This window comes from Lutjanus erythropterus, chromosome 19 (assembly GCF_056507025.1).
Source record: "Lutjanus erythropterus isolate fLutEry1 chromosome 19, fLutEry1.hap2, whole genome shotgun sequence".
NCBI lineage: Eukaryota > Metazoa > Chordata > Actinopteri > Lutjaniformes > Lutjanidae > Lutjanus > Lutjanus erythropterus.
The window spans coordinates 23276052-23301367 of record NC_139335.1 but is presented as its reverse complement, the minus strand read 5'-3'; the positions used below and the strand labels follow the sequence as shown (position 1 = coordinate 23301367).

At 38.7% G+C, this 25316-nt stretch overlaps 2 protein-coding genes across 2 annotated transcripts; both read right to left on the bottom strand.

The window, feature by feature from the left end:
• Window positions 1–573: 573 nt before the first annotated feature.
• LOC146309876 (uncharacterized) lies at window positions 574–8681 on the bottom strand. Its single transcript, XM_084745069.1, has 16 exons — window positions 8418–8681; window positions 7439–7613; window positions 7006–7239; window positions 6753–6872; window positions 6349–6485; window positions 5464–5508; window positions 5307–5346; window positions 4850–4939; window positions 4279–4407; window positions 4030–4169; window positions 2567–2635; window positions 2261–2391; window positions 1825–1942; window positions 1642–1716; window positions 1384–1527; window positions 574–972 (listed from the first exon to the last, which is right to left on the bottom strand). Exons 1-16 carry the CDS (start codon window positions 8559–8561, stop codon window positions 886–888), a joined length of 1878 nt encoding a protein of 625 aa, XP_084601195.1. The 5' UTR covers window positions 8562–8681; the 3' UTR covers window positions 574–885.
• Window positions 8682–9699: 1018 nt separating this feature from the next.
• LOC146309875 (extracellular serine/threonine protein kinase FAM20C-like) lies at window positions 9700–24926 on the bottom strand. Its single transcript, XM_084744791.1, has 11 exons — window positions 24842–24926; window positions 23314–23850; window positions 20878–21056; window positions 16043–16121; window positions 15868–15960; window positions 14015–14130; window positions 13692–13872; window positions 12250–12359; window positions 11960–12041; window positions 11773–11832; window positions 9700–10310 (listed from the first exon to the last, which is right to left on the bottom strand). The coding sequence occupies exons 2-11, from the start codon at window positions 23847–23849 to the stop codon at window positions 10052–10054; spliced, it is 1695 nt and encodes a 564-aa protein (XP_084600917.1). The 5' UTR covers window position 23850; window positions 24842–24926; the 3' UTR covers window positions 9700–10051.
• Between the last annotated feature and the right edge of the window lie 390 nt (window positions 24927–25316).

Sequence of the window (25316 nt, the reverse complement as noted above, 5' to 3'; positions counted from 1 at the left end):
GTCCCTAATGTCCCCATAAAATAATCCAAGGCTGTTATCAAAGATGTACACAGACATATTTTATTGTAAAACAAAAAAAAAAAAAACAGACATCCAAAGGTAATAGATCAAAAAGAGAGAGAGGCAGAGAGAGAAAGCACAAGTAAATCACTCTTTAAATACTGTGTAGTGATATGGAAATGCTGTAATTTTGCATGATGCAAACACTTAGGACAAATACATTCTGACATCTATATACTCATATGTACATTCTGAAATCTTCGTAACACATGTGGTGGGACATCAGAAAAACACCTGGCAATAAAAAAAAGTGTTGAGAACAACATACAGGAAATTACCTTAAAATTAACTTTTAAGTATTAATATAAAATGATTTAGTCCATTGTATAAATTCTTTCACTAAAAAAAACATTTTAAATGGGGTTTGCAATGCCCCCTTTATGAGTAAACAAAACAACAACAATAATAATAAATTTTTCAAATTTTAAAATTCAGTCCCAACCAACACTGATTCAATTGACATCATCTGAATCAATTTATCAGATTTCTTGTAGCTCCTTCAGGAGTAAATAACTTTTCTTTTACATACTGCTCCAAGAACTTTTAGACCTTATTGTGCAAAACTGGTAGATTTCCTCTATATGTTAACTTTAATGTCTCACATAACATTTTATTTGTTTAGTTAAATTGAACATTTTTGTCTGACACAGTTCTTTGTCTTGATCATGCAATTATTTCTTTTTGGATATTTTAACCGGATACAGCAGCAATGTCAAAAGAATTACCACAAGGTTGTAATTTCAAATATTTACAGATTTTTAAGCTTTCAGATCAGATCAGAGGCCACTGAGTTTGAAAACTGGACACCGTTCCTCAGTATACTGTCTATTCACAGATGTTAAACATTTCATTAAATCTTTCATCAAAGAACTTCTTCAGTCTGTCGCCTATGGAAAGATATTCAGCATTGTCCTGCAAGAAAACACAACAGTCCAGTCAATTTTCAAAAATTAATTGATCAAATTAAAAAATGAAAGCTACTACAAGGAGTTTATGAAACGATCTCAGTTTAATACTGATGATGACATATGTAAGCACATGACACCATCAGCGAGAGGACTGGCTATTAATTTTTGTTTGTGCTTGCCACCGGGCCAAATTCTTCATGAAATCAGATGTTTACATTTTCACAAGCAAAGTTACAGTGAGTATCACATCATGCAGTTAAAGAGAAGCAGGAGGAGACTTTTACTTAAACATATTAGAGGAAACATTACTTGCTTTTGTCCACAGGGGGCTCCAAAATCAACATAATATGAGAGCTCCTTGTAGTAGCTTTAACTTTAACATGCAAAATAAATGAAAACTGGAGCTGTTTCTTACTCTGTTGTATGTAGCACAGTTGGTGAAAATGAGCTGGACATCGGACACAAACTCTCCAACGGTCTGGTAGAGCTGTCTCTGGAGTTTGTCTGCTACTTTGCCCAGCCACATCGGCGTCTTGATCACCTTGGAGTAGTCTGCTAGCTGCCGGTGCACAACAAAAATGACTGAAAGACCTGACCACGGTGCGATTTCTCCAGCAGCCAGGCCATGGGGTGTGCTTTATTTGCATGTGGAAAGCAAATGAAAAAGACTTACATAAAAGTTTGGGTCTGTAGCAAATGTTTGTTCCTCATCAGCAGTGCACAGAGACAAGAGGAGATACTGGCATTTCTGTTGATGTAAGAAGGAAGAGAAGATGAGTGAGGGCAGTGTGTCAAAGAGACAGACACTCAGATGTAAAGACCTAAAGACAGACAGAGATTAACACAGTGTGCTCACCAGCATGTGTTGTGATATTTGGCGGGACATGGCTGCTTCCCTTTTCAGCTCGTCCTGGTAATAGCACCCTACATTTCTTGTAAACACGCAGAACGTACACATCCACAGACTGCTGTCTCTGTTCACATAAACACACAAACAAAATACATATGCATATTATAGGAGCCGATATTTATTAATGTGCAGAATAGTAGTTATGATAATAATAGTCTGTCATTCAACATGTTAGTAATGCAAACCTAAATTGAAACTGTGCTGAAAGACACGTCTTCATGAATCCACCACTGTGACTGCTGCTCCCATTCTGGGTTAACTGAATATGCACATATTTCTCTTGGTGGCCCCGACACAAAATTGATCATCACGGCTGGAGTGAACTGCCGAGTTGGGTAACATGACAACGTCTTGGCTGTCTATCATTTTGATCAAAACTCACCCTAAAATGGCGTCTTCTATGTGAGGCAGGTGACATTCCAGGTGGAAGGATCGAGGACATTCATCACATTCCACAAGGTTTCCGTCTTCACCTTTACAGATGCAACACTCGTCGTCATTTTTCTCGTCCTCCTGCCAAGACGGACATGACAGCAACTCTGTTCACACGCAGTACAATTACATGTTGCAAAGGGTTTATTCAGAATTGTGCTGTAGGTCACTGGGAGAGAGACAGGTTTTGTTCAATCATTGTTCATGTAGAGCAAAGATGAATGTAGAATGAGGAAATGCATTATGTCTGACTTACCAGGTCTGTACTATCTGGTTTGCAATGGCTGCATTTACACAGCAATGAGTGTATAATCAAGATGCGTGCCTGAAATAGACAAATGAACAGGGTTTTCCTATTTGTTTCATAGTTTAGGTTTTTAAGGCTTCATAAAACCTCAGACTTTCTCCTGGATACATTTAAACTGCCATTTTTAAAGACACACAATTTCATGAAACTGCATTATCAGTGCCATTTGTATAAATCAGATGCCAGTATTTCTCTTCTCTCTAAATTCAAGCTGTTACAAGGAGTTTTTAACTCTTGGTTATGAAACTCTCTTGGTTTAATATGTTGTGTCATTTTCAGCATGCAGATCATTTTTAATTTTGCAGTGGAGTAATAGCAGGAACCACATGTGAAATATCAATTCAATTATCAAAATCTGTCAAACATAAATGTATGTTAATATCTATAAGATGTAACACTTTTTTTCCTAACTACCAGGAGTTTTTTTTTTCATTGTTGTTGAGTTGGGATGTCCCATTAAACAGCTGTGACAGTTGCACTTATAGTTTATCCCACAGCCACACTACAAGACTTTCAAACTCATCAGATGAATGTGCTGTTCACACTACGCCACTCTTCCACTTGTAATCGCAAGTTGCTGTGCTCTGCACACTACACAACTGATCCCAGACAAAAGGTCACCAACTACAAGGTATTTCACCAGCCTGCTCTCCAAAACTATGTTTGTCATGAAAACGCACTAGAAGTGAAGTTAACGCTGAAGCTGTCTCACTGTCAGACCTGTCAGTCTCCACAGAGCTGCATCAGCATGGTGGAGTTTATTTTTTCTTTATAGGCACTGCCAATTTATATATATTTTTTTTTGCTCATTTTTTGATATGAATATGTATAAAAGTTTAGTGGTTCTATATTTAGGCTTTACTGTAGGCTGCTCGGCTGCTCTTCCATCCCTCCCACCTCCGTCTCCCTCCGGTCCTCTCTCAGCGGTGTGCTGTGTCTGCTCTAATTGGTGGAGCTGCTGCATGGCTCCTTCAGTTGTCCCAGACACGACCAGATGTTAAACCTGCCACATAACTGTCTCAGTGTCGATGAGTCACCAGTGAACTCTTGTCGAGCTCTGAATCACGTCTTTGAACAGTTCACACATCACAATCCTTGCTCTTGGGAGCGCACAGTGATTTGCCTCTATCAGGCGATCTCAAGAATTTGTTGCCAAGTGGGAGATAATGGCTAACATTGTGTACTGTGTCCCTGGCTTTAGACAATGTTAAGTCAGTTTCAAAAAATGAGCCAACATGGTTGAGAAAAACTGTAAACCACAATTACTGTTACCACACTAAGTTCAGATGCAGCCAAATTAACAAGGAATTAAATCTTAATGACTTTCTTTCTCATCACACACATCTACTGGTGGATCAAAATGACAACACACACACACACACACACTGTAACACCACCCTGACCACAGTTACCTCTATTAGGACACTGAGTGGTTTCCCCTCCCACTTGATGTCTTTCCTCCAGAGGGCGTCTGGGGGACACGCTGCCTTCTCCATGAACTCCATTGGGCTCAACCATCCTGTATCAGTACGAATACACTTCCCACGAGTCCCTGGTGGTGAAGAGGTGGTTAGTACACATTTAATTTCATTGTTCACATTAGTGACACGCTGAACAGATACATGTATTTAGGTGTTTTGTGTATGGTGAGATATAGTTACTTGATGCAAATCGTGCTTTATGTAAGGTCCCAGTTAAAGCTCCACATGTAACTTTGAACACCTTCTTGTTTCTGTCACAGCTGGTTCCTGGCTGCTGTTCAGTCGTCTCCTCTTCTTCTTCTTCTTCATCTGTAACGGACACATGTTGAAATTATGATTAACATTAACTACTGCCATGATACTGAGATAAACATCCACATAATTGTATTATGTGTTGGCATTAGGGCTGGGTATCATTTTTTAAAAAATCAATACCACTACTAATACCACTACCCTTTAAATGACACTGATACCAATGGACTACTTCATTTGATACCTTTTTTTGAAGATTCTTCTTTATGAAGAACTCTTGTGGTGTTTGGCTGTGGCTAAAACCTTTCAAATAGTCATTTCTTTCTAGATCTGAGTACCAAAAGGATTGAAAGCAGGTATCACTTGACTGCAGACGTTTCAATACTACTAGGTGCAGGGTTATTTCAATCGATACCTTAATGGTATTGAGTACTGATACCCAGCTCTAGTTGGCATAAATGTATGTCAGCCCTGAATATTAGTTTGTAGAAATCAGCACCTGTCACATCTGGGGAACTTTCTTTGCTGCCTGACGAAATGTCGTCTTCCTTGTCCTGGTCACACTCCTCATTTTCATCTTCATCAGACACTAAAAACAGGAGGTGAGTAGGTGTTTTACTTTTGCTTGTACTGTAAATATATCAGTCATTTCTCATAGGTATAGACTGTAATGCTTTGAATGTTTTTACTCTTATGATTTTTGTGTTTATTACTGTTTTTGTTATACATATAGCCCTTGGAGGCATGCTTTGTGATATCAGGCTATAATATACTTTGACTTTGACCATGGCTGCCTATTTGCCTTTAATGATTACATTAGATTTTAATGTTTTAATATTTTATGTGAGGTAAAAGATGCTCTTGTAATAGCTTGTGGGGATGCAGTGCTCTCTCATAAGCTATCACATGAATGCTCGTGTTTTCTGAAATCAGTATTTTGCACTTATGCAACAAACCTGTGGTTAAATGATCAGTTGGAAACAGTGACTTCTTCGCCTGGCAGGGAGAAAAGGAGGAGATGGCTCAGATCAGAATCACAAAAAACAATAAAGACGATACATTACAAGGTCGGAATCTATTTGCTCATGTATTTTCACCGGGTCATGGTCTTACCTTTTTACACCCTCCTTTGTACCTCACTGGATTCAGGTGACCTTCCTGCAATTTGAAAAACATAAAACAAAATCATTTTTTGTTCCTGCCAGTGGAAACTTTTAAGCAAATAGCTTGTTTTTATCCTTTTATCTTTGTGTATTCTGATCCCTAAGTGCCTTCTTTTAAGGACAGAGCTCTGTGTTGAGAGATCTGCTTTACATTGATTAACATACCCTTGTGAGTGAAACCTTTTGTTGTAATGTGAGGAGAGTCTAGCCAAGCACGGCAGGGAGTCGCACCTTGAACGACCACAGGAAGCCACTGAACCACTGAACTGAAGTGTGACATGTTTTATCTAGAGATGCACTGATCCACCTTTGTTCATTTCAGTAACACGGAACAAGACGAGAGGAAAGCGAACACTGACAGTGAAATGCTGTTGCTTTGATTTGCTGCACAATCTGTACTTAGACATAAACAGTCTGCATGTCACAGATACAGAATAAGTCTCGATTTTATTTTACTGACGTTTTGCACATGCATATAAACAGTCTGTAAGACTAACATTTATCACATTACGTATGCATATTTACAAAGTGAAAACGTGGTGTTATGGAATTCAGGACAAAGTTCGGAACCAGTGACACAAGTTCGATACCCAATGAACGCCTTATGTCAATATTGATTGATTGATTGTTTTATCCAGGAATTAAATTCACCTTTTACCTTTTATGTCTGCTGTTAAGATAGCGGTTTAAGTAAGGATTATTTTTTCACAAGAATTTTATTTTAGAGTTTGAAGCGATCTAAAGAGGCACTTTAATATGGCAAATCTTAAAGAAAAGGAAGTTGTGTCACACAGTTTCATGTATAATTCCAAATAAAAATCGCTTTTCAACAAACCTTTATAAGATTTGCCAGGGGGGTGTCCATACATCGAATGCTCAACTTCCAGTTCTTGGAGCTCTCCTTTCCTGCAAACTTCTCAAATTCAGTGGGAGTAAACCACCGTCCGCCATCGACCAGAATGCACTTCTCCCCTGGAACATTTAGAGAATCGAGAATCAAGCATAAATCATCTACTGTGACAGCTCATATATGTCTCTGTCGGATATTTCACGTTTTTCGTGTTTTCATATCAAAACTTCTACTCAGTAAAATCTGATTTATGCTTCACTGATTCAGTGTTAAGTGTTCTGTTTTCCTTTATGGATAAAACAATGTCACAAACTGGCTTGGAGGAAATGGAGAACAGTAATTATTAAAACTTGAGTGAGCACAAATGGACAATGAGGTGTTTGCTTTACCTTTAGCCAGTCTGCTTCTGCTCAGTGTCCCTTTCTTTTGTCCACAAGTCACAGGCAGCTGAGTCTTATAGATGGCCCAGGTCCAAATGTCACTCTTCTCTCCCTTCTTCAAGGGAGATGCTGGATAAAAATTGGATATTTTTAACTGTACTGTATAAAAATTAATAACAAAATACATACTTTCCAACAGATTAACTTTCAAGTACTATATAGTCATGTTTATCATGTAAAGCATCAGTGGGAGGTGACTTACAGAAGGATATTTTCTTGGACTTTTTCTTCAGACTTGCAGTCAACGAAGATGATGGACCAGCCTGCTCCTCCTCATCAATGCACGTGCTCTTTCTTCTCTGTTTTTTCTTCTTTTTCACTGAGTTGTCTTCCTTCTCCTCTCCATCCTCATCTTCTGTAAGCTTCTTCCTTTTCGCTTCATCTGTCCCATTATTTTCCACGTTCTCGGACAGTTGCATGTCAAAATGGAAAGACCCTGCAATTAGATTAATGTTCATGAACACAGAAATATCAAGCACATGCCATGAACGACACATTTTAGAAAGCGGATAATGAAAACACCTTGCAAGCAAGGTTTTATGAATGTGAAGCACTGTGGAGACATTAATCACAAGCAAAGAGAGCATAAACAGAAAGAAGAATCAGTTGTTAACACCATTAAAAAAGAGTCTGACCATCCAGGAGGCTGTTACGTAGTGTTCGTAGGGTGTCGTACTGTCTCAACATGATCTCCTTGAAGACAGACCTCCAGAACTCTTTGATGTCCTGTGACTGCTTTGTCTCCAACCAATCCAGAACGTCATAAAGAGCTTTCCTTACGTTGTCTTTACTCTTCATGCGGATCATCTTCTGCATGCACACAGAAGTATGGAGAAAATTATGACGCTGAGTCTATATCATGGTTATTATCATGATTATTTCATTAATACATATACAACAATACATTTTTTAAAATACATCAGTATTGTGTCATGCTGACTCAGAATCAGAAATAATTGATCCCTGGGGGAAATTGTTGACATTACAGGCGCTCCATTCAAGAACAGGAAATATAAATATAAGCATAGATAATTGTGAGAATAGAAAATAATATGTATGTAAAACATATATACATTCTACTACAATATATAAAGAGATGATATAACAATAACAATAATAAAAAATGTATATATGAAGTGTGTAAAGTTGCATGTGTTTTATTTACAACATATAATAAAATATAAAGAATAATAAAGCTGAATGTCTTTGCTGCTAACATACAGTATCCTGCTCTCCCTTAAATATGTTCTGATATCTATAAGACAATGTTTTTTTTCTATTTCATCAGTTAAAATAAATTCCATCTAAAACAATGATATTACTATATGTCAACTTTCTTGATTAATTAATTAACAGTTGTTTGTTTCGAAACGTCAGAATGGAGAAGAATGTCAATCAGTGTTTCCCAAAGCTCATGATGTCCCCAGATGTCTTGTTCCACTCACAACCTACACATATTCAGGTTGCTGTCATAGAGGAGTAAAGAAACAAAAAAAATATTCACATTTAAGAAGCTGAAATCAGACAATTTTGTCGTTTTTGCTTAAAAATTACTCAAACTGCTTAATCGATTATTAATTTGATAATCGTAACGTTTCCACTTGAGTAGCTCACCTTGTATCTGTCTTCTGGGATCAGGTCGTGGTCCCTGAGGTGGGTGATGAAGACGGACGGCTTCTCAATGCAGGACATTTCTGTTTTGTGACGGTGGAAAAAGCGCAGCAGTTCTTCATTTTCTAGAAAGTCCAGCGGGTCCATCGTCGGTCAGTGTGGCCCCGTCTCTGCAGACAAACCAGGCTCGGCCGCTCCGAGTGCTCACGAGATGTTACCTTCAAAGTATGGCGCCAAATAAAGTACTTTAAAAAGCTCCCTCCGCTGGTCTACCATGTATTATGTCCCTTTGCATACACTGTCCTGCTCGGACACAGTGAAACTATGAATGTTTACCGTAGCGCTTTGAGTCATAAACAAAAACATTAAAGAAGCAGCAGATTTGCACACAGGCGGAAGTGTTCCCGCCAAGCCTCGCGATGCTCTTGAAGATCTGCCCACAGATTTTTTCTCAGTTCCTCCTTTCAGTGACGTTTGGAAAGTGAAACTATCCTGTAATGTTTTGCCCTCCCTCTACTCGCTGAGCCCTCGCAGACTTCAGACGTGCGCACTGCGTGTTTGTCGTCATCACGTCAAGTCTTTCTCCCGTTGCCATTGGTGGAAAGTAGGGGACATAAGTAAGTAGTAAGTAGGGGACACTGGGGACGTTTGTAACACTTCATGTGGTTCTCTCAGTTACGTAGAGAATGTGTGGACTAAACCACTAGTTTTACAGCAAGGGTCCAACAGGGTCCCAAATGGAGGAACAGAATGTATTAACTTTTATAAATGTGTATGAAAGTTGGATCCACAGATAAAAACAGGGTTGGCAATTTTTTAATGGCTGACTATGCATGAAATGAATAAATTAAAAAAAATACTCAAAGGGGATTCATAAGACAAAGTAGTTTTGAGGTCTGTGGTCTAATGTGCATCTACTGTGCGGGGTCCTTATCATTAAAAAGTTTGGGAACCCCTTGACTAGAACTACCAAATGATGATATATTGATTATCTAGTAATCACCCTTACCATTTGGGGGTTACAGATTTTGTGCATTTTCCTTAATGGATAGTTGGAAACATTACTGGGAAAAAAAAAAGAAAAATTCTGACCCACATGTTTTAATCTGGTTTATTTCATTGATTCTAATGTGTTATTAAATCCTACTTAATTGGTTTAATTACTTTTAAAGTGTACTTCCCTTGTTTAAAACAAGTTAATTTCAGTCAATTAAAAGTCATTAGAAAAAATGTCAATTACTTTTTTTGTACAGTTTAATTTCCACATATATAGTGCACCATTTTTTGAAAGCGCCTTGATTGCGGTCTATCCAAGGCACTGCATTTTTGGTAAGTAAGCAATTTATAACCGTGGATGTGTTATATTTTTACTTAAACAGGGTCTGTAAACACTTTAAAACACTTTTGATATCAGCTCTATCAACTGTGTGTTTTGATAGCTTAATATTAGCTAACATTACAGTTAGTCATTAGTGTTGTGCAGTGAATTAGTTGCAGTTGCAGGGTTTGTCTTGTTAGCCTGTTTTATTATTAGAGAGATGTCAACCTCTGGCTCCCTTTTCACCAGCAGACTTCAGTGCTGTCATGAAGACCATTTGACAAAATGATTTCCATACAGATAATTTATTGGCACCTCATCAGTCAGGCTGCTGATCGTAGTCTTTATCGTATCCTTCCAAGTCATTGTAAATCACGTCTCTGTGGTGATCCTCGCAGGTCTGCACCACCTTCAGGACGGCTGCAAGGCGTCGGTCCAAAGCAGAGAGATGCGCTTCAGAGAGGAGGGGAGCCACACCAGCCAGAGGATCCTGGACCAGCGACTCCCGCATGACATCACTCAGACGGAAGCCAGGGAGGGACAAGAGGTGCAAGCGGAGGAGGGTGGAGCGACGGATCCTGCATATGAGGTAGGAGAGCAAGATCAAAACAGATATTAACACAAGTTTCTTTATCCTCTCTGGGTCCTTTAATTGTCTGCACAAAACTGGTTATTGAGTTACACACTACTGAATGACATGGACTAGTTTCTTACAGTTTATCTCACCCGCCCTTCATTTTTAGGTGTTAAAGTCACTCAGTGGACACACCTTTTTTTTGTTTTGTTATCTCCATGTGTAAACAAAACTTTACTTATCTTGCATACCATTGGACCCCTCAGCCTAAAATTTTTTGTGTACATTTATGACTATATGCTCAAGGACCATCGTGATTGTGGTGATTCACAATTTTTGAACAACCTCTAAATACCTATATAAAATATGTAATGTACATGTAATAATACATGTAATTTAATTATTTTTCAACTGTCAACATTGAGACAGGAACAACTGATCGCTCAATCAAGGAAATAATCAACAGATTAATCGACACTGAAAATAATCGTTAGTTGCAGCATTAATATAGAATCTGCCAATTACCTGTAACAATCTGCTTGTTCAAACAAACTGTATTTTAAAAGTAAAATTGTTCACCAACATGTCCCCAGGCAATGTTTCAAATGAAACATGCATTTAAAATTAACTTCTTGTCAGGAGTTTTATGTAACAAACTGGTGCCTTGGGAACTTTGTAAAATATGCAACCAGACACTGGAATATGATCTGAAAATTGCCAGTTGCCAGTAATTTGTTTCAGAAAAAAATGTATATTACCTTTAAGCTACACCAGGCCTATTATATTACTTTTTTAGAAGGGCCAGATTTGAAAAAAAAAAAAAAAAAAAAAGCAAACTTTTTATTTTTTTGTCCACTTGATTTGTTTTCACAATTGGAAAAGAAACATTAGTCACAAAAGTACAAGAAAAACAATGCACATTTGTAATCCTCAGTTTGAAGTGGCTTGTTATTTTAATAAATGCAATATTGTGTTTAACATCACAGTGTTTCTGTGCTTAACAACAGATATAATCAATGAATGGCTAATTAGCCCACTAATAAAATGATGACCTTTTAATATACAATGTTAGCACCCAAATCTTTGAATGTTATTTAAATAACTTCATAATTATATACTTTTTAAAAATATTTTAGTCAAAGGCTGGATTGGAGTCTTTAAAGGGCTGTATTTGACCCACAGGGCACCAATTAAATAAATCTGATCTGCAGTGACTGCTGACTCCTCACTGCTCATAACTGGCCAGAAGGGGATGCATGTCATCAACAACTGCTTTGCTGAGTCAAGGCTTTCCTTCTAGCAGTGTTGGGGAGTAAGTAATTACATGTAAGTGCAAAATAAACATAGTTGTAATCCATTGTAGCCACTGAGAAAAAAGCATGTTACAGTTACTAGTCAGAAGAGGTTACATGTGAATATTTTTTTTCACCTGGTGGAGATCTGCTCTCTACTGAGAGTAGTTTTACCTGCAGCACTGTTGCAAAGGAGCCAGAATAGACGACTCATCCCGAGAGTGACGCCCAAACCTGAAAAATGTGAAACACAACTAAGTCCCATGAATAAAATGTTATACCACAGTAACTGACACATGCGTGTGAGTCGGAGTATTTGGCTGTCACACATGAGCTGTTACAGCTGACTGTTGGTACTCACGCCCGTCCATTATCCAGATGCAGCAGGAAAGTCTCATTGCCAAATTTCTCAAACGTCTCATAGTGATGTCTGTCCATGTTGCCTTTGAATGAAAAACATCCATGTTTATTTAGAGTATGTGAAACATACATGATAACAATCCTGAGTGCATTAACATTGGAGATAATACTCTTATTTACACATTTTGAATGCTGTCCTTTCTCTCTTAACAGGAGGACATAAAGGTCAGTGACCCCTTTATGTTGCAAAGCAGTCGTAAAGCAGGTGGAGTTTAAATAGCAGAGACTGACTCATGAGGAAGTCCAGTATAGCCATGTCTATAAGATCCACCAGTCTGGTGCCGTGGTTGTAAGGAGGCGTCTGTTTCACTTTGTCACAGTAGACCGGGTCCTTCTCCCACCTGACAACAACAGTACAGTTAAGTTGAGGAGAACAGGTACTGTTGGGCCGTAGTTAATTTACAATAGATATGTTTAGTCTGAACATTAAGATGTTAATAAACAGGTTTTTATAGAAGCCCTGAGAGGCAAGTGAGAAAAAAAAACAGTCGCCTACCAAAACTTTTTTCTACCTGTTTCAGATATTAAAAAACTTAAGGAACTTTGAAAGATTATCCTGGAAAACCCTTTATTTTCATCAGTCTTAAGTCATAAACACAGGAGAGAAAACAATCTCGTCTCTCTTGCCTCTCAGGTTTCCATTTGGTTCACTGAAATGCAAATAAACATATTTGCGCTCTCTTTCTTGGCAAGATAAGCTGCAGAAGTTTGTGAACACACTGTCTGTTTCACCTGATTTCACTGCTGAACTAGTAACTGCAATACCACCAGACTCGCTTAAAAATATGTCCAATTTTAAGGGTTGTTGAGTGAGGAGAACTTAATTAACTTTCTGAATTGACTACAGCAAATTCCTTATTATTTGTGCCTGCTTGTAAATTTGGCATTAAGTGCAGTAAATTGTCGTTTCTTTCCTTGTAAAAAACATTGACACCACCTATGACACCCTAACCTTTCATGCGCTGGGATGCAGAATTCTATACTTTTTAAAAATATTTTGGTCAAAGGCTGTTTGTCTCTATCAATAATCCCTTTCCTCATCATCTATGATGTGAAACATTGCATTTCCAAACAGTCAGAGGCAGTAAAGAGTTTGTCCTGCTCATATTTCAGTTATAAAATCCCAGCACACCACAGAGCGTCTCTGCCTGGCTGCTGACAGCGCAGGTAAAACACGAGGCTCATGTAGGCTGTCATAGAGATGAACTGTCAAATCTTCCTCTTGAACGGCCAAATGGACCGTAATGAACATTCAGCTGACAATACAGCCCCAGTGTTTATTTGCATATAGCGCATGACATCCGATCACAAGTGGTAACCTGTGACACATCTGGAGATGCCCTGTAATGCCAGGTGTGATCTGACGGGCTGTGAACTGTCCTCTTAAATCTTAAATCTGACAGTAACACTTGGGTGTTACTGTCAGATTTAATGCAAATTTAATGTTGGAGTGTTGGAGAATGTTGAAGTTCTTCACTTGCACCACTAGAGGGCAGTGAAGACTCATGATTGTACTTAAACTCATCTCAGTTGTGAATTTAGCACAATGATGAACAGGGCTCTTTTCTGTCAAGATTGTTCATTATTCTTACATATACAGTAAATATTAGTGTTTTGATGCCAATTTTTATCTTTAAACAAAAATATCATTAAGATACAGACAGTGTACCCACTGTGCTAGCTTGGTGCGGCTGTAGGAGCGTCTCCACGGTGACCTCCAGGACCTGCGGGGAGCCAGGCTGAGGTCAGGTAGCATGGCAGCCAGGGAAACCTCCAGTGTGTGCGGCTGACCGCACACGGGGTGCTCTGTAGAACAGTAGTACTGACACTGGCCATAGAAACACACATTCCCCACTAAGAAAAGGGACAGAGATGACAGCTTTAGTTTAGCGGTCTTGCAGTTTGCATTTGCTAATGTTTGGTGTAACTGATAACTTTTGCATTATGAAAGTGCATTTGGGTGCAGGCGTGGATACATCCTGATATACACACATACCAGGGGAGGTGAAGAAGGTCCTGGACAGCCTGTGGTCGGTGGTGATTTCTCTGATCTCTGCAGTGACGTTCATGAGTCGACCGACTACTGGAGGGATCCTATTAAAGCCCAACAATCTGAGACAGAACGAGGCAGAGAAAGGCAAGCAGACACAAACATTAACCGAAAAAAGAGACAAAGTGTCAGAAAAAATACATTTAAAAAATTCAAAACTCATGTCTCTTTCCAGAAATCATGACCTGGTTGCTCGAAGTAATCCACACACCTTGTTGTGGACAGTTTTATGTAGGACCTACTTTCTTTCTGCAATAAAATCAAACCCTTCCTATCCACACAATAACACTTCCCTCAAGAAACTGGAGAGGATACAGTGTCTGTTCCCACCTGGAGGAAAAGGTTCCCAGAATTAAAACCAAAACCCTTGACTAGAGATGTTCTAATACCACTTTTACCTTCCTGATACAATTAAATTTTCAGAAAACTCTCAGAAACAAACTCTAAGAAACTGAAACTCTAACTTGGCCTAAAAATATTCTAACAAGGACTCCTAGCTTTGGCATGATTTAGGAAACATCTCAGAGGAACTCTGAGCAAAGAAGGGACAGAAACTTTTATCTTAGTAAGGAGCTGTGGTTGGTATGACTCATGCTTTTAAAGAATGTGATCCAAAAAAGAAAAAAACAAAAGAAAAACTGCAATTTTAGTAATAATTGGCATAGAATAGACAGTGAACTCGAAAGAATTTTGTCTTAAGACATGCTGTAATTATGAATACTACTTGCAATTATCACTGTTGAATACATTGCCATACTTAAAAAGTAGTCTAAAAATATTTTAAACATAGGCCTACCTGCATTCACATGCTGCCAGTTGTTATGTGCTGATGTTAATTCACTCTGCTGGTAATTTTAGTACCTCAAATATTTGATATTAACAGGGGAAACTCGCTGTGTCCATTAATGTTCGTTTGTGAGAAAGGATGTGGACATTCAACAGAAATGAAATGAACTGTGTCACAATATGAGGACATGAAAGTGCAGTAATTGTTTGTATTATCATTCTGCTGATGAAGGTTGTGACAGACCCAAGTCATCACTGCCGCGCTGTTGCAATTATTGTGATCACTTTCACTTCTGGCGTCGTAGTATTATTGTGTTAGATTATATTTATCTGCCTTGTTTGCTTTATTTAATAAATTATATTTAAAATTCCTCCCTGATAGCTCCCTGATTGTCAGTTGAGTTACTGGGCTGCTCAGTCCGGGCCAGGGCAATATGGCTCTGGCAGACAGAGCTGGTAAACTCCCCTGCTTGGAAACAAATAGGACAGTGCCACACATCAACTGTGCTGCTGGCCGGCTTCCCTTCTATCTGTACTCTAAATATAATCCATTTGTTAAACACGCTTCCAGAGTCTGGTTCAAATTCAAACACATCTTAATAGTGTTATTGTGCTTCAAAGCGTCACTCCCACACTTCCACACCAACCCTGCTTTCCCACATGTACATTTTAGATAACAAAAACGCAGAAAGTGCTGCAGGTGCAAGAATTAAAGGTAAAATCAGGCACTTTTCATGTCACTGTCCAGTCATTGTTGATGGTAAATGTAGTCAGTTGAAGCATAAAATTCCTCAATGCGTGCCACAGTGATTGAGAAAGACGATAGAAAAACATGGTCATCAGAATGCAATGGCCCAATATTCACATAATACTTTTGTGGTATCCCTGTGATAAAAGCTGCAGAGTTGCTTCATAAATGAACAATTCCAGTGTTGGACCAGTGGCTACAGAATGTTCTCTCCACCCAGCAGGACACCTGCTTCCTGCTGACACCGTGAACAAGCCTCCTGTACCTGTCAAGGTGAAAGGCAGCGATTTCTGCATTGTGCCTTTCAAAGTCGGAGAAGTAGAAGAGGTTTACGTCAGTCTCCGCATCTCTGGATTGTCTGTGCAATGAAAACACACACAAGTCGTCATGAACCGGAGCAGCACAAACACACACTGTCGTCAGTCACTGTGCTGTCTTACTTCATGGGTTTCAGCAGAGCTTGTCCATAGTTTGGGAAGGACAGGAGCAGTTTGAGCTGAGTGCCTCCTGTCTTCTGAACTGAAAACATACGCACAAAATGAATATGGAGTATGTGTTAAACAGTACTAATGGATGAGCGTGATCTTTGGTGACACACTCAAATATGATGATATTTGTAAGTCATCACAGGAAACACATATCACACACTTAGATATTAGATAAAAAAAATAAAAATATGTAATGATTATAAGTACTGCACTGTGTATATGTTCAATGCAGTGCACTACATCTGTTTTTCCACATGGTGGCCTGTTACAGTGTTACAGTAAACCATCCACTGCCACTGCATCCCTCATTTGGTATATTACTGCAATAAGACCAGGATAAAAACAACCCTTGTGATACACAGTAGTGGAAGGTAACTGTGTACTCTACTGTACTTAGGAGAGAATTTGAGATACTTGTACTTTACTTGAGTGTTTTTTTTCTCATACCACTTGATTCTTACACTCCACTAAACTTCAGAGGGAAACTATCTGACTTGTTACGCCAATTATTTAGAGTTTTAGTCACTTTACAAGTTTACAAGACTTTTGCACATAAAACGTGTGAAAATCTATCAGCACAGCTGAGTAATTAATTGGAAACTAATCATTTAAGTTATTTTTCAAGAAAGAAAGCCAAACATTTAGTTTTATTTCTGAATCATTTTGAGTTTCGGACTGTTGTTTTGTCAACATTGTGTGAACAATTTTTTTACTTTTAATACTTTTAGTACAAACGACTAGTATATGGACTTTAGTGGCATCTAACAGTGGACTAGTAAGGTAATAAAAACAATGCTTTTCAAAACAATCGTCCTAAATGTCACATACGTGACCTTTAAGTAACATTTTCAATGCTAGACTTTTACTTGTAACCGAGTTTTTTCACAGCTTTTTCTTAAATGTCCAGTATCAGCATCTAAAACACGCTTCATTCAGCCTCAACAGAGACAAAATAAAACTCACCAAAACTGTCTTTGTGAAAAGAATCAGCCGTTACATCGCTCTCCTCAGTGCCAGCAGCTTCACAGGGAAGGACTCACACACACTAACATGCAGGCATGGCCAGACCAGCTCTTTACATTGCAAATACTTGTTTGGTGATATATTAAGATTCAGAATCTAATATGACCTTGTGTAGCTTTTGCTGCTTGTTTGCAGTTTTGACTTATGCACCACTGACACCATGGACACCATCATGGGCATTTCTGGAGTCTTTCATCCAAAACTAGACTTACCGTCTTGTGGTCACATGCCTCCGCCAACTGAAACTGAAACTATCACTTTACTGACATGTCTTGATAAACACACTGTCTTCACAGAGAACTGATAACGAGCTGAACATTGACTTTTTGGACAGAAAAATGTCATCATCTCATTATTTCATCCCATTGGACATTTGTCATATGAATTCTTGACTTATGGGAAAAATAGATCACTGTGACCTTGACCTTTGACCTCCACATTCGAAACAGTTCATCCTTGAGTTCGCGTGGTCATATGTGCAAAGTCTGAGGAAATTCCATCAGGCGTTTTTAAGATATCACACTCACAAGAACGGAGCAGATGGATGTGCAGATGGACGAACGGACAACCCAAAAACATACTGGGCAGCGTGAACAACTTAAATCAAATCATGTGCTCTTTCAAGTAAAGTTGCTTTGGTTGTTGCAAGATATAAATCCTGAGATATAAATCCAATCCTCTCATATTTATGTATAACACCTGTTTCTAACTTTGATGAAAGGAGACTTAATCTGAATTCAAATGTTTAAAGATATTTACACTGTGGCGAGTGTTAAACATGAGAGAAAAGGGATGACACAGCCACAAAAAAATCAGCCTGTAGCTGAGATTAGTGTTTAATCTGCTCCATAAAAGACAAATCTCAATGCATTATTCATTCGGCGGCGCGCTGAAGACAGGGACAGGGTGCCTGAGATGAGCAAACAGAAAATGAGCATGTGTTGATGCAAGAGGAGTTGTGTGCCTGTGTGCGTTTAAGTATGTGTGCATCCTCTGTGTCTGTGCGGCAGCCTGATCGAGCACTCGGGTCAGTGTGTTTACGTGTGTGTGGGGGGTGAGTGGGTGTTGAGATGAATGTAAGTTTGTGGGAGGATTATATTTATGACCCGACCACAAAAAATCATGCGAGCTTCCGATTTAACACGTTCGATTATGTGTTGTTTTTTTTTGTCCTCTATGCATTTGTGTTTTATTTGTATTTTGTGTGTAGGCGCTGGTGTTCTGAGTTGTCTAAAAATCACAGTTTATGCTGCATTCACATGGACTCAGGCAGATGGTAGACAGTAGACAGACAACACCTTCTGGACGGCATGGAAGAAACCAACAAACTGTCCAATGGAATGGCAGGACAGCAAAATGGTGATGCTGTATTGTTTACAAGTGTGGAATAAGACATGTTAAATACAATTATTTTCTGTAATTATTCTAGTAATGCATGCAGCCATACAATGCAGTTTATTCTCTTAATATTCTGTTGCAAACTCCAAATTGATATTAAATTCCCTCCAAAATGCCAGGTCGCTCATTCCTTTCCACCCTTAATGTGGAAAAATAAGGGACACCTTGCCAGCGGCCCCATGCCCGAGGACACAATTTTATTATCTCATGTCATTTCAAGCATTACAAAACACATTGTGTGCATTAGAGTAAAGTTTGCATGAAAATATGAGACAAATTCCATCCCGTATTGATTTAGTAATGGCCAGTGCAGGTTTTCTCTTTGTGTGAGCGAGTTATGTAACATTTCAGAAATGGTATTCGCCACGTTCACATGGCAGCCGCTTTCCTCTGAGGTCGCAAATGTAATTGACTTGTTAATGCTGTGTACTGTTATCGTTGCTGGCCTCACCTAATTTTACTGAATGCAGCTTTAGTCCAATACAACACAATACTGCAGTCCACTACACAAACAAACTACAGCCTCACACACTCATATTACTGTGTGCAACATCCAATAAATGTGATACAGATATAATATTCACAATGCACACACGCAGTCATTTTATAGCCTGACAGTACGCTTTGTTTGCTTTTCCACTCACACTGTGGGTCATCAAACAGTGTGCTGAGTCCTTCTGGGTTTATTAGTCTTTTATTCTGCGTAAATGTACTTTGGGATTTCAGTGGGTGTGAATTCAGTGTGAGCTGAAGTCGTGTGTACCTCAGGATCTATCATCCTACATGTGTGACTTTGTGCGCAAGTGTGCATGTGTTCCTAAAAATGTAATCTTCACTGTTCTAAATATGAACTCTGGCACAGTTTGCTGTATTCACTGAGTGAAAAGTTTAGTGTTGCCTCTGGCTCTCTCACAGACTAGCTTGTTTGTATAAAAGCATTATAGTTAAAATGAGAAAGCAGCGTGGTTGTGGCTTTGTAATTGTGTCAAGAGGACCCTCAGCTATCAAATTTAAATGAATCCCTACTACTGGGAAAATTCAGGGTACAGATTAGGTCAGTTTTTAAATTTAATTTTGGTGTACTGAACAATGTTGCACTCTGAAGGGAAGTGAATGGCCGTGAACCTGACAACATCCTGACAACCATGACAAATAGGGCTGGGGGCTGCGGCGACTGGTTGATGACTGTCCTCACCCAAGCACGATATATTAGTATTGTCAACACGTGCAACATGTCTGTGTTTGGTAGTAGTCACATAAAATCGATTTTCTAAATGTTTCTTTATCAGTCCATCGTGTTATAAAAGTAATTTCTGCTCCGCTGCTGTTAATGTTACACCATGTGTCATCTAACCAAGTTATTTGGCTGTTTTGTAGTTTCTATTTACATTAAAGATAGAGTCAGTATGATGTGACAGTCAATATGTTGTTTTTTAGGAAAATATTGCAGATTATACCTACTTAACTTACTTAACTACTGAATATGAGTTATACAATGTTGTCACAGTCTGTAAATCGTTTCACTTATTTTCATTTATTTATTTTTTTTACCCCACACTGATGCAAAACTACATGCCAGTGATGATCTTACCTGCATGTTACTCCAGTGAGGAAATAAGCCGGTGTAAAGATCAGTTTAAGTTTTAAGTCATGTAAAAAGGCTGATTATCCAGTTCAGAGAAAGGGTTCACACAGCGATTAGTGATTAAATTAATATGTATCACAGCAATCCTGTTGAATTTGAGGCCTAGTATTTTTCTGATCAGGAATCTGAAAAATAGTTTGTTAAATAGGGTGGAAATTAGACTAATTTTAAAATACACCACCAATATCTTTATTCTAATGTGCTTTATGTGTCTGTTTTTCAGGATTATGATTGAAAAAATATTGAATGTATTAATGAGTTAGGTTTTTGATATTTATTTTAGGTAAGTTATTGTTTTATTAATTAATTAATTGTTTGGTAGAGTCAAACTAGACTCCACTTATAACAGAATTCCTAATAACTTGCTCCTCAGGCTGCTTTGTTTCAGTAAAATCTGATTATATTCTTGACTAAATGAAGTGTTTTCACATGAGTGGGTTGTGCAGGTTTTGGCAGAACATAGATAATATTTAATGAATCATGTTTGCACTATGTTTTCCAAATATTTTACATCAGCGTGCCAGTGAGAAGCAATTGGATCTGGCCGACACTTCAGGATGTATTTTTAGGAACAGAAAGATTAAAGGGAGAATAATTAAATCACTGGTAATCCTTCACCCTCTGCTAACATCTCTCTTTTGTTTCTGGTGGCTTTCCTCGTCCCAGCCCTCTCTTCAGTCTGTTCTCTCACCTGTTAGCCCTGCCCCCCTCATTTGCTCACCGGCGCCGAGGATTCGCTGTGTTGCCAAGTAGTGAGTCAGCTGGACCAGGTTGGGATCCTTCCTGTTGTACAGCTCCCAGCGAGAGATGCCCAGGTGGAACCGTAGCCAGGGAGGGTGGGTCTCCACGTCGCTCGTCCAAGAGACTTTGTCGTAGCCTTCCTCGTGACTGGCGCTCTGCCTTCAAGAATGGAAGTGGACGTGATAAATAAGCATATCTGGCCAATGCAGTTAACAGAACTTCAGAGGATTTGTTGCAGGTTGGCTTTGAGATAAAAAAAACAAGCTGTAGTGGTAAAATGTGTGATGAAGAATGTGTATTAAGGTTCCATATGAAGCAACACTTGAGCAACCGAAGCAACACATTACATTATATGCTGTTTCATTAATTTTGCAAAGCAACAGCAGTCTAAAGGCTGAACGGTATTAAAAATAAATATCACCAAGAGATATTTTCAGGCAAAAAAAGGAGTTTGCTCAATAGATTCTCTGTGAGGCTATATTTAAGCACAACAATCAGTTTTGCCAGATTGGGCTCAAGTGTTTTGGGCTGCGTTTTGGATGGCCAGACGTCCTGAAAAATTCATTATAGTCCCAAATTTCAAGGAGTTGTCCCAAGTCCTGTGCTGTCAGTCCGAAAAATGAACTGTTTCAGTGAGCTGTCTGTATGCTGTGAGACTAGACTTGAAGGCTAAAATGCTGGCACCAGTGACACAGTAATATCGATAAATGCTGCACTGAATATGTTGTGTATTTTGGAGCACTGGTTTGTCACAAAGAACTTATCAGAAACATGCGCACATGCACACCTGTCACCTGTGTGTAATGTTTATACACAGGCAGGACACTGTGCTACATTCTCAGAATCTATAACCGATCTTCATCATACCAATGATAAATTATCAGCCTGATGTTACTCTAAATTATTCTGCCCATTTGAATCCTTTTGAGAGTACATGCTCACTCCCAGCTCTCCTGTCCCGAATTTCATTTTTTTTTTGTGTGTTCTCCCTTTCTCTCTCTCTCCCCCTCCCTCTTTGCGTGCGTGTGTGTTTTAATTGGCTTTTGACTTTTTAACTTTTAATTGGCACAATGTAAATGTTTACCAAGTTAGATAAAACTATAAGGACGAGGGCAGAAATGGAAAATTTTATTATTGTTGCATTGCAGCCTTCCATCTTCCTTCTAGGCACTTATGAACACTTGAATAGTTGTTTTACTATTAGGGCACATTTAAAAACCGCAATAAGCCACAATACTATTGCTACTGTTCATGAATTATTTTTTTTACTGTGTATTATAAATAATATTTGAGTTCTTTTTGAGTTATTATTTCTCTAGAGACCATCAAACCACACTGGCCACACTGACATGGATGCTTTAAGCTAAATGCTAACATCAGTGTCTGAACCATTAAGTAGTAAGTGATATTACTGTAATATTTTCTATGCCAATAAGCATGTCACAATGTTCCCTGTCTTAGTTTAGTCTAGCTATGGAAATGCTATTCGTTTTGTAGGTATTAATCAAAGTATTGGACATATTAAACGTTTTGACTTGATGATGCTAGATGAAAAGTCAGGGATCACCACCACAGATTTCATGGCAATGGATTATTTAAGTAGTTGTTGAGACACTTCACCACAAAGGATCACCAAAGTCAGAATGGGCACCTTTAATGTTTGGGTTACTTGCACAGTTTATCAGTTGTTCTGCAATGTTGCTGTCATGCATTTAATATAACATGAAATATCCATGAAATGTGTCACTTAGTCAGGGGTCATCAGTTTATGATAGCAAAGGGTTGCCTTTAGAAAACTTGGGAACCAGTGATCTGGAGGTCATTTAAGGGAATCCAAAAATGAATACTCCACTCCAAATAGCAAGATGGAGCCATAAAGCGTATATTAAATATGTTGAAATCCTATTTATTTCCTATCTATTCTTGAAGCGAGCCCTTGCTCTCCAGACTCGAGGAAGCTCAGGCAGGCTGCAGGAACACTGCAAGAGCACAAGACAAGTGCAACGTTATAATTTGACAGTAACAACCAATGACAAGTCCTCCACAGTAAGTTGATCATCGGTGTATAACTGCCTGTTATTGTGGAAACAAAGGCCCGCTGCTTCAAAAACACACACTTTGAAGTTGGAGTTCAGTCACTGCCTGCCCTCTACCTGCCAAACTTCATTAACATATTGCTCAATTTAACTGTTATAAACATGTACACCTCCTAAAAGATTATTAATTATGTCTTGCAAATGCAAATATTCTGCATTAATTTGAACTCTAATTAGTGTAAAATGTTCATAGAAGCTAAATCTCCGATGAAATATCATGGCCATTTTATGTTTTATTACAGTAAATATATCACAGATACAAAAGAGTAGTGTGATACCTTCACACTACTTGATATATTCTCTCCATGTGTTTCACTTACCACTCACTGTCACTATTAATGGCATCTTCCCACTCCTCTTCTTCACTTCCTGTATCCCTTGCATGTTCATTTGTCTTCACTCTCAGCAGCCAATCATCTTCTTGCAGCTCTGGTCGTGGCAAGTTGTACAGCGGGTGCTCGAACAGCGCCTCCAGCTTAGACCGACCCTTGACCTTCTGAATAACTTTTCCCACTCCGATCAGTTTCTTTTCCTTCTCATTGGCATCACCGAATGAGTCTTTCTCCGTAGGGTGTAAGGTTTTGGCATTCAGCTTGTGACGCTCTTCATCCTGGGGGATCGCTGGCAGTTTATGTGAGGAGGAGGCAGCTGAAGAAGAGGAGGAGTGGGAGACAGACTGATGGTGCTGCTGAGTAAGTGTTCTTGGAATGGAGGAAGAGGAGGAGGCGGGAAGGACGCAGGCTGTCTGGAGGACAGAGAGACAAAAAAACGCCAGAAGGAGGTGGAGAGCCAGGGACAGACACGCCAGAGCCAGATAGATGGAGCGCGTGGACCGACCCAGGTTCAGTTTCACCATGCTGGAGGAAAGAGAGGCAACAACAGACAGAAAGACATTTATAATCCTAACAGACTGTGAAGCCCTGCCAACCCTTCAAACCTGGTCATGATGAAACACTTTCTGATCATTGCATTCCACTTATACACACATAGAGCGGTGGACAAAAATAAGAAAAACGCCAGAGGAAGAACTTTTACTTTGATTTGATTTCACTTTGAAGTAACTGAATTGCTCGCAAAGGCAGCTGTATTAAAGTAAATGCCAATTAGGGAAATGTCACCTTTACAGTAAAAGGTGGAAAATACACCAAGTTTTTAAAAATGTAAAACAATATGATGCAACTAAAAAGTACTGGACACATTAAATACAAACTGATTCAAAGTAAGAAAAGAAAACAGTCTCGAAATCTGGCAGCAAACATTAAATATGAAAAAGCAAAGTGGTTGGAATGAAGCTTACTGACATACAGAAGATAGTTTGAGACAAAATAATTGGTAAGAGAGAGGTGAGAGTCAGACACAGCAGGGCTTTGTCATTTTTAGCTAGCTAGCAAGCAGTGTAATATTTTGTTAATTTTTTAGCTAAATAGTAAGTAATGTTTTAAGGAATACAGAACAGCCCAAAGTTTCCCCCCTTTTATACTTATTATGTCCTGACAACGATCAAATTTATTTCTAATTTATATATTTATTTTAACTTGGATAAGTAAGAATCTCAATATTAATTAAACTCAGTTTAAATCACCAAACCCAGCTTTGCTAAACTCTGATTAGAACTAATATGAGATTGAATTCATCTTTATTTGAAGAATAATTCAGGTGGTGGATGGCCAGAGAGACAGGCTCTAAGTATACATTCACTCTGCACAAGTTAAGCAGAAAACTGTCAGATAATCATTTACATCAAATCCTCAAGGAAAGAAAAGCTCACTAAGAAAATCAATACATTATTGAACAACTAGCTGCTCCCAAATTCCCTGTGTGGACCAGCAGGCTGGAGGAATTACTTACATCTCTTTCCCTTCAAGACCTTTTTTTCTTCTCTCTGTGTTCTTCTCCCCGTCCTCTGTTAATGAGGTAGATATTCAGAGTTCGGTGGCATTTCTACAGAGTTTTTTTTCTTTCTTTTTTTTTTTTGTCCTGTTCTTTCCCAGGAAGATTGCAAATGTATGTTTGTTTGTTATCATGCGGTCACTGCAGTCCAAACAGAAGCAAGAGGACTGGCGTGTTGCGGTGACCTGTGTCTGTGTGACCCACAGTCAAGAGGAAGGGAATCACAAAATACTGCCAAATGATCTTTTAATCTGCCCGGATCAATGCAGAGCGGGTGATGATAGTGGTGCTACAGCAGTCGTGTACAGAGAACTGACACAGTCATTGATTCAAAATAATAATCTTAACACCAGGTGATAGTTCAGTGAAGAAAAGAAAATGTACACTGTAAAATAGTTTTTGTGAAATTAACAGTAACTTATCTGGCAGTTAT